This window comes from Apodemus sylvaticus, chromosome 14, assembly GCF_947179515.1.
Source record: "Apodemus sylvaticus chromosome 14, mApoSyl1.1, whole genome shotgun sequence".
Taxonomy (NCBI): Eukaryota; Metazoa; Chordata; class Mammalia; order Rodentia; family Muridae; genus Apodemus; species Apodemus sylvaticus.
The window spans coordinates 3,392,111-3,401,925 of record NC_067485.1 but is presented as its reverse complement, the minus strand read 5'-3'; the positions used below and the strand labels follow the sequence as shown (position 1 = coordinate 3,401,925).

General features: G+C 38.3%; 1 protein-coding gene across 2 annotated transcripts; it reads right to left on the bottom strand.

Moving 5' to 3' along the window:
* Positions 1-431: 431 nt before the first annotated feature.
* LOC127664822 (cathepsin R-like) lies at positions 432-7,936 on the bottom strand. 2 transcript variants are annotated; one of them, XM_052157007.1, is made up of 7 exons: positions 7,811-7,936; positions 7,410-7,532; positions 7,166-7,315; positions 2,917-3,141; positions 2,063-2,225; positions 1,341-1,458; positions 432-531 (listed from the first exon to the last, which is right to left on the bottom strand). In XM_052157007.1, the coding sequence occupies exons 1-7, from the start codon at positions 7,934-7,936 to the stop codon at positions 432-434; spliced, it is 1,005 nt and encodes a 334-aa protein (XP_052012967.1). The 2 variants fall into 2 exon arrangements, with proteins under 2 accessions (XP_052012967.1, XP_052012968.1); XM_052157008.1 differs by having other exon boundaries at positions 7,410-7,529.
* Positions 7,937-9,815: the final 1,879 nt, after the last annotated feature.

The window sequence follows — 9,815 nt, the reverse complement described above, 5'->3', positions numbered from 1 at the left end:
TAAATAGAACCCTGAAAAAATGACAACCAATGGTAGAATATCATGCATTACTAAAAAGTAACCCACACTTACTTCTGAAGACCAGCACCATATTCACTCCTGAATGTAAGATAGTGTTTATATTTGACCACAAAAAAAGTCACTACAAAAAATCTATGAATTGTACTAGAATTTAATTTTTAAAGTATTTTATTTGTGCAAACATTAATGGTAAAAATAAAGTTTTCACAGGATTCATGAATATTTGTCAATGAGAGCAACAGTTCTGACTCATAATGTCAAAAAATTGAAAGCTTTGAGAATTTAAATGGCAGCAGAGCTCTTCTAGGATTCAACTCTAACACAAAAAAGGAAGGCTGGCCACTGAAGTGGGTGACATTACTGTGGAAATGCTGTTACCTGAAAATTCTTCCCTGTGCACATCAGACTGGTCATACAATGGGATAATGGGCATATGAAGCAATTGCACAATGGTTGTTCTGGTCTTTGGCAATCTTCATGTAGCCTCGAATGCCCCATTTTCTACCCCAGCTGAAAGGAATTATGATTTGCATTTAGTAGAAGTATAACAGCATGGAGAATTTATAACAACACCAGACAAATAACAATTTCACAGAAGAAAAAGAAGAGGATCTACTTCTGAGTACTAAGGAGGATATCAAAGAAGACTGAATTCTACAACATTAAAAAAGGATTATTCCTGACCCAGAGGTGTTTCAGAAATAACATTTCTCAGATTTTAGAAAAGCAATAGCACAAGAATGATACACCAATAAATCAGTGAAAGAATGATAATGCTATGATAGCATATTTTGAGAAGGTTGTTGAAGCCACAAAAAAGACAGTGACTATGGACTCGAGATAAAATTCATGCGCCATTTAGAAGCAAGAGGGACATTACAGTGCCCTTGTAACCCAAGTAATTAAGCCATGGGTACAGGGCATTCCTGTGCATACCTGAGCCCTGGCATAAACAGGCTAGACAAAATAGATGTTGATCTTTACATTAGCAGGAGACACTGTCTCTATATAAAAATTGGATAATGCTTGAGAAAATAAAGTGTCACTTTCATACACACATGTGCACACACACATGTTCACAAACATGAAAATATGTAAGTATTTATATATGTACACACCACTTCACATGTACATAGGAAAACAAGAACACGTTTTTTCAAACTAAGTGGGTAAGTGTTTTCTAGGCTATGTATCCAATTACTGACTACAACCAGCAATTCTGTCATAAGTACCCTAGAAGAGAAGCCAATATACTCAACCACTGATACATCTCTCTAGCCCCTGTAATTTGAGATATAGATTAATTTGGTAGATCATACCTGTTCTTGATTAACCAGTAGTTATTGCCATCTGTTTCATTTCCCTCAAATCCATAGCCAACCACCAGAACTGCATGATTCACAGTATCATTGCTGCAATTTGGCTGATGATAAATACCTGGGAGTTAAAATGGAAGCTTTTGTGTGGCATCCATGACACATGATGGTGATCATTGCCAGAAACTATAGGCAGCATTTTCAAAAGTTCCTGAAATTATTTAACTACCATTAAAGTTAATATTTGGATAAATTGTTACCAGGATTACTAACATGTATAGAGCCTCACAGAAAACTGAATACATCCAAATCAGATTTGTTGATAAACATTTGTCTATGTGGACATGAGATGAGTCATTGGAATTGTGTGCTTTTGCTACTACAATTTTATAACATCTCAAACTCACAGGGTATAAGTTACTTAATTCAAGATACTTTGTTAACATTTAATTGATTTCAGATAATCATTCTCTATAATTATTTAAAGCATCCAACAAATGGTTGAGAGTTTAAAACTTAACTAGCCAATAAATTTTGGGAATTATGACATATTGACTTGCATTTGGGTGATTGGATGAAAAACAGCCCTCAGGAATATTGAATGGACAGAAGGAAAATCCAAAAACCCAAACATTAACATCCCAATTTATACAGAAAAATGATTCCGTGAATATTTAGTGGTATGAGGATAATACATTTTTTCGTAGTTCATCACATATACTAACCTCCATCGTAGAAACCGAATCTGTTAAAGGAAGCATCAACTGCAGCAGAGATGGGTCCAATAGTTGCTACAGCTTCCATTAGAATATCCTCACTTTCTGGGAGGGACACATATCCTGTGATTTCAGCCTTGGAATTATTTGGATTGTACCTGCATGGTCCTTCCTTTAAAAGAAAAAGGGGTAAGATAGTCAATTACTTCTACCAACCTGCATCAAAGCAAAAGTCACAACCATAGCACTCTGTAATTTGCAATGCAGCAGAGAATACTACATGTTCAGATGTTATTAGTCATCCCAAAAATTGAAAGTATTCTAGGAGATGTGGAACAGAAAATGAAGTCTTGTGCCTTCAATGATGACAAAATGGTCTTCCTGTCCACAAGGACTTTTATTTTAGTGCTTTCTTTAAATCATTTATTTATTTTTATTTTATGAGCACTGGTTTGTACTTTGGCTGCACATATATCTATGAACATGTATTATATGCCCTGGAAATGGAATTACAGACAGCTGTGAGCTGCCATATGACTATTGAGTGTTGAACCTGGGTTCTCTGGAAGAGGAGCCAATGTCCTTAACTTCTAAGCCATCTCTCCCAGGCCCATAAGAAATTTCAATGATTGAGAAGTTTGTATTATATGTACAATAGTTTGCAAATTCTTCCTATTTACAGAACCAAAGAGAGCTGCATGGAGCACCTGGAAGCTGTGCAAAAAGTGACACTTTAATGACAGCATTGATGGTGTACAAAGAGATTGTACTACCTACTCTGAACTCTGAAGGTAGATAATTATCCCTACAATTGCCCAATACCCCAAGCTGAGTTGCAATGACAACATAGGATGTTGACTTACTTTTCCTTCATATGGATAGGTTGCCTCAGCCTCCAGACCTCCATTGTCCAAAACATATTCATATGCAATGTATGGATCACCCCACTGGCAACCTTCATTTCCATGAGTTTTAGTACAGTCCACTAGGTTCTGTACACTGAGAGGGATGAGTTTTCCAGTTTTGTTGAACATCTGACCTTCTATGGCACCAGTCACAGCAAAAGCCCAACAAGAGTTACAGAATGTCTAAGCAGAAAATGAAATATGATCATCCACAAACAAATACTAACTATACTGGCAACAAAGGCAACATAATAACATGAAAATTCTGTACTACCTGTTGATAGATACCTAGGAAGGGATGATAGCTCTCCAAAGGACATAGCATCTGGCCTATTGTTCATGCCCCTATTTGTTTTGTGTGGACCTATTGGTTTTATGTGTTATAAATGACAATGAAAGGGGGCATCAATTCTATAGAGAGAAGGGGGCAGAGGCTATTTATTAGAAAGTGTGTGTGGTGATTACTAAGATTTATACACTTTGTAAAATTATAAAAATCATTTATACCAGAAAAATATTTTAAAAATGAAATGTATCAGAATATGGAAAGATCGTCCATGCCCATGGATCAGTAGAATTAACTAGTGAAAATGGTCATCTTACCAAAAGCAATGTACAGATTCAGTGCAATTTGCATCAAAATTCCAACATATTTCTTTCCAGACCTTGAAAGCAATTCTCAACTAAATAGGCAAAACAAAAAAATCCAGGATAGCAAAAACAATCCTGAACTTCTGGAGGAATCACCATTTCTGAACTCAAGCTGTACTATAGAGCAACAGTGATAAAAACTTCATGGTATTGGTACATTAACAGATTAACTAATGAAATAGGAATCAAAGATGCATAAGTAAACCTACACACCTATGGACACATGACTTTTGACAAAGAAAACAAAACCATACAATGGAAGAGGGAGAATATGTTCAACAAATGGTGGTATTCTAACTGGAATAGTGAGAATAGATGCATATTTATCACCCTGAACAAAATTCAAGTCCAAATGGATCAAGTACCTCAACATAAAAAGACATACCCTATATCTAATAGGAAAGAAAGTGGGAAATCTCCCTGAATGCATTGATACAGGAGACAGCTTCCTGAACAGAAACAATTGGTTCAAGCTTTAAGATCAACATTTGACAAATGGTACCTCATTAAACTGAAAAGTTTCTGTAAGACAAAAGACATTGTCAATAGTACAAAATAGATGCCAACAGGTTGCAAAGAACTTTTCACCAATGCTACATCTGACAGAGGGCTAATATCCAAATATATATATTGGATATTATATATATATATATTCATATATATATATGAAGAACTCCAGAACATAGGCTCCAATAAACCAAATAACTCAATTTAAATGTGGGGTACAGAGCTAAGCAGATAATTCTCGACAGAGTAATCTTGAATGGCCAAGTAGCACTTTAAGAGATGTTTAGCATGCAAATCAAAACAAGCTTGAAATTACACCTTATACCAACTAGAATGGCTAAGATGAAAAACTCAAGTGACAGCCCATGCTGGTGAGGATGCGGAACAACAGGAACACTCCTACATTGCTGGTGGGACTGTAAACTTGTACAACCACTCTGGAAATCAATTTGACAGTTACTCAGAAAATTGGAAATAGTTCTACCAATAGCGTATGCTCTAATATCAAGAATTGACAAATGGGACCTCATAAAATTACAAAGATTCTGTAAAGCAAAGAACACCAAAAGGACAAATGGGCACCCAACAAATTGGGAAGAGATCTTCACCAACCCTACATCAGATAGAGGGCTAATATCCAATATATACAAAGAACTCAAGAAGTTAGACCCCAGAAAACCAAATAACCCTATTTAAAAATGGGGTACAGGGTTAAACAAAGAATTCTCACCTAAAGAACTTTGTATGGTCGAGAAACATCTTAAAAAATGCTCGACTTCACTAGTCATCAGGGAAATGCAAATCAAAACAACCCTGAGATTTCACCTTACACCAGTCAGAATGGCTAAGATTAAAAACTAAGGAGACAGCCGGTATTGGTGAGGATGTGGAGAAAGAGGATCACTCCTCCACTGCTGGTGGGGTTGCAAATTGGTACAACCACTCTGGAAATCAGTCTGGCGGTTCCTCAGAAAACTGGGCATGTCACTTCCAAAAGATCCTGCTACACCACTCCTGGGCATATTCCCAGAGGATTTCCCAGCATGTAATAAGGATATATGCTCCACTATGTTCATAGCAGCCCTATTTATAATATCCAGAAGCTGGAAAGAATCCAGGTATCCCTCAACAGAAGAATGGATGCAAAAAAATGTGGTATATATACACAATGGGGTGCTATTCAGCCATTAGAAACAATGAATTCATGAAGTTCTTAGGCAAATGGATGGAGCTGAAGAACATCATACTAAGTGAGGTAACCCAGTCTCAAAAGATCAATCATGGTATGCACTCACTAATAAGTGGATATTAGCCTGGAAAACTGGAATACCCACAACATAATCCACATATCAAATGAGGTACAAGAAGAACGGAGGGGTGGCCCCTGGTTCTGGAAAGACTCAATGTAGCAGTATAAGGCAAAACCAGGACAGGGAAGTAGGAAGGGGTGGGTGGGAGAACAGGGAGAGGGAAGGGGGCTTATGTGACTTTCAGAGAGTGGGGGACCAGAAAAGGGGAAATCATTTGAAATGTAAATAAGAAATATATCGAATAAAATAAAATTAAAAAAAAAAAAGGAAATAGTTCTACCTGAAGAGCCAGCTATATTGCTCCTGGTCATATACCCAAAAGATGCTCCACCATGTATGTCACAAGGACATATGCTCCACTATTTTCATAGCAGCCTTATTTGTAATAACCATAACCTGGAAACAACCCAGGTGTCCCTCAACCAAAGAATGTATATAGAAATGTGGTTCATTTACACAACAAATACTGATCAGCTATTAAAAACAAGGACATCATGAGTTTTGTAGGCCAATGGGTAGAACTAGAAAATATCATCCTTAATGGAGTAAATCATACACAAAAGTGCGTGAATGATATGTAATAACTGATCAGTGTATATTAGCCATAATATACAGAATACACCATAATACACCCCACAGAACCAAAGAAGTTAAACAAGATTGAAGGCCCAAGTGAGGATGCTTGCATCTCATGTATAAGGGGAAAAGATAGTCATGGGGGACAAAGGGAGGAAGGATCTGTGGAGGAAGTGGGAGGGGAGGGGAATAGGGGGCAAGATAAGTTATGGGGAGAGACAGGAAAGAGGCACAAAGGGCCAGGAAAATGAGTGGAAATCTTCAACTGCTGGGGAATAGAGGTAGGAGTAAAGTCTAGGAAATCTCAGACACCTGAGATGATGGGAGGCTCCCAGGAGTCAAGGTGGGTGTTCTTAGCAGAAGTGCTTAACAGTGGGGACATGGAACCCGAAGAGGTCACCTCCTATAGCAAAGCAGGAACAAAAGTAAAGGGATAAAGGCACCAAATGACCCACAAAATTTTTGACCCAATATTTGTTCTGTCTAAAAGAAATATAGACACAAAGATGGAAGAGAGTTTGAAGGAACAGCCAACCAATAATCTCCCAAGTTGAGACCCATCCCTTGAGCAAGCACCAATCTCCTTATACTATTAATGATACTCTGCTATGCTTACAGATAGGAACCTGGCATAACTGTCCTCTGAGGGGCTCTACGAACAGCTGTATAAAAGAGATGAAGATACCCACATCAAAACAATTCAAAGAGGGGGGGGCCTATAGGATAGTTAGGAGAAGAATTTGAGTCTCTGAAGTGGACAGGAACCCCACATTAAGACCAACTGTGTCAACTACTGTGGACCTCTGGGAGATCTCAGAGACTGAGCCACAAACCAAAGAGCATACAGAGACTAGATTGAGGTTCCCAGCACATATGTAGCAGAGGGCTGCCTTGTCTGGCCTTAGTGGAAGAAGATACATCTAGAACTGCAGAGACTCGATGCATATGGGTTGAGGGACACCAAGGGGGCCCCACCCTATCAGAAGTTAAAGAAATTGGGGAAGATACATTGTGAGGAGAAACTGGGATGGGACAGTATTTGGGATGTAAATTAATTAAAAAATGAATTCCACATCTCTCCACACTCACTGTTCACACAGAAACCCTACCTCATTTTCTACTTCAACATAGTTTAAGAACATGAACTTCTGACACTGTTATACCTGTCTCCGTACTCGAGTCACATAGCCTTTCTTTCTCCAATCCACAAATTTAGGTAGAACATCACCAATTGCACGCTTTCTGATGATTTTTCCCTTCCTGTGACTCCGGATTGGAATATTGTTCATCATTTTTCTGAATTCTTCAGCAGTCTTCAAGGAAAATCCATAAAGAATAATAAAACAAGAGATTCCAGGCAAACAACTCAAGGTGAACACATTGTGAAAAATTCCATGCCATACTCACCCTGTCACCAAATTCATTCATTTTCATGGTGAAGTGATTCTTCCCCAGGCTATTCTCCATGTTGTGCAGCTTGATCATTTTCATGTTTTCTTCCCATATTGCTCTCCTCCATCCTTCTTCCTCCTAGAGATAAAGATAAGTTTTAGTATTTATTTCTAATTAATTCCTGAAGATAGACTTATAGTTGTGGGGGAATAAAGACCAAAGGAAGTGATTTCAGGACACTGTAACCATTCTCTGTGTACTGAGGAAATGGGAATCTGGACACCATTTGACTGCAATTAGACAATCTCTGATTGAGGGGTAAAGTGTTTCGCCTATAATTCACCTTGACAATTCAAGAGCAATGCTAATTCATTCATGTGTACCTCTGTGTGTCCATTAGTTTCTGCCTTACTAACCATGGTATATGATTTTTCATATTGCATCTTCCAATCATGCCATTCAGCATCCAAACTGGGATCAAACGCTAGGGCACATGGGACCACTCCCAAACACAGGATGGCCAAAAAGAAAGTAGGACTCATATCTCAAGACCTGGAGAGGAAGGATAAATTAAGACATGAGTGTATAAACATTTAAAAAGTGTCTTCTTACTTCCTCCTCAGAAATTAAGGCATCTATTGTTAGTAAAATTCTTTGAACAATTCTTTCAAATACCATTCCAGGTATTGTAGAAAAAGGATGAAGATAAATCAATCAGCCACTGAGTTTTATTAGCTCCAATGCAAAAAAGTGCACATGTACATAATTGTAGCAATAGAGACATAAGAGGTACAGCATAATAGTATTTCAGAAAGAGTTCCATATACAGAGAGGCCAGAAAGTAAAAGCAACCATGAATTTAGGGTGTTACTAATTCACTATGTTTGCTACATAAAACTCCTGTTATGTGGTATCAGCTCCTAAATTCAAGATGAGCTCAAGGTTTAGACAATTTTCCATCATATTCCTTTCTAACATATAGCATTGTCTCTAACTCTCCCTTCTGGAATGGAAACTTTGTGAAATATCTTCTATAAGGAATGAGGGAAGAACCAGGTACTATTCTGTCCTACTGTTTAGAGCATGAGAGCAATCTCCCCACCCACTATATTAATTATAATAGCATTCATATGGAAACCATACAAAGTCAGATAGGAGTCAATCTGGAAAGAGAAATCATTTAGATTCCATGTTCAAGATGCTCTCGTTGCTACAGCAGTCTCCATAGCACCTGAGAGGGACATGTCAGCTTTTACTACATCTGTACATGTCCCTTGCACATCTGTAAACCCTTGCACATGGGGATTATGGGCAAAAGAAAAATATCTATTGCCCAGGAGGTGACAATGATGGTTACTGGTGTTCAAGGAACCAAATATAGCACTTTGTGGACAGACAGACACTTGCACTTAATAGGAACTTACACAAACCTGAACCCAGGTAAACCATAGTTTCCTCTACATCCCTCCACCTCCACATCCCCCCACCACACACACCAGTATGACTGAGCCTTAGAATATATTCTCTTTCTTTGGGATCTGTGTAATTCTCCATGAAGTCTCTCAAGGCTCCCTTCTGACTCTGTATTGGCAGGGCTTTACCTGTGATGATTGCTGTTGCCTCGGTGTGTTCCACAGAGTCAACTCTTCAGAAATTCCTGAGGTTCCGGGATCTATCTTGGAAACCACTCACTCACTCAGGATTTAAATTCCAAGTTGGCCCCATCCCTCAATCCTGGTCTTCTTTTGATTGGCTGTTGGTGACTGAATTAAGCCTCCAAGCTATGAGGCTTTGGGCTTTTTTAGATATATAATCTTAGCCTGTCCTTCTGGGTGGGTGTGTGCAACCTCTGTGTACAGTAGCAAGCTAAATTTGTGAACCTTGCTAGAGGAAGTTAGATAGCAATCTTGAAGGACTTGGATCACATTATACTTAACATTTTGCTGGCTGTTGGTGTTGAAAAAGCTGTGTAGCATTGTACTCTCACAGTTTAGAATGGGAGGTTTTGCTTACATGGGCTTAGTACATTCTATTTTGTGTTTAGTTCATAGCTAATGTGTGATCCTGTGAGAACACAAAATTGGGATGTTGTATTGCCCTGTGTCTTGGCAGGACACAGTTGAATCTTGCAGAAATCTTAGGAGACAATGATGCTCTAAGTTGAAAATGGTATTCAAAGTTGAAGACTAAGAGGGGAAATAAATTGTTTGCCTGGGGAGGGATATCTCTGGAAACTCTCTGATTTTTCCTTTTTGGAGTTTACACTGAGCAGCTATCTTGAAAAAATTTTCATTATAGTACACACAACTGGAAGTTCTTATATTTAACATTTTCACGACAAACCTTGTTGTACTTGGGGGCATCCACATTATTTTGCAACCAACCCAAGAGATATTCAAACGGTTTTCCTCTTCACGGAAA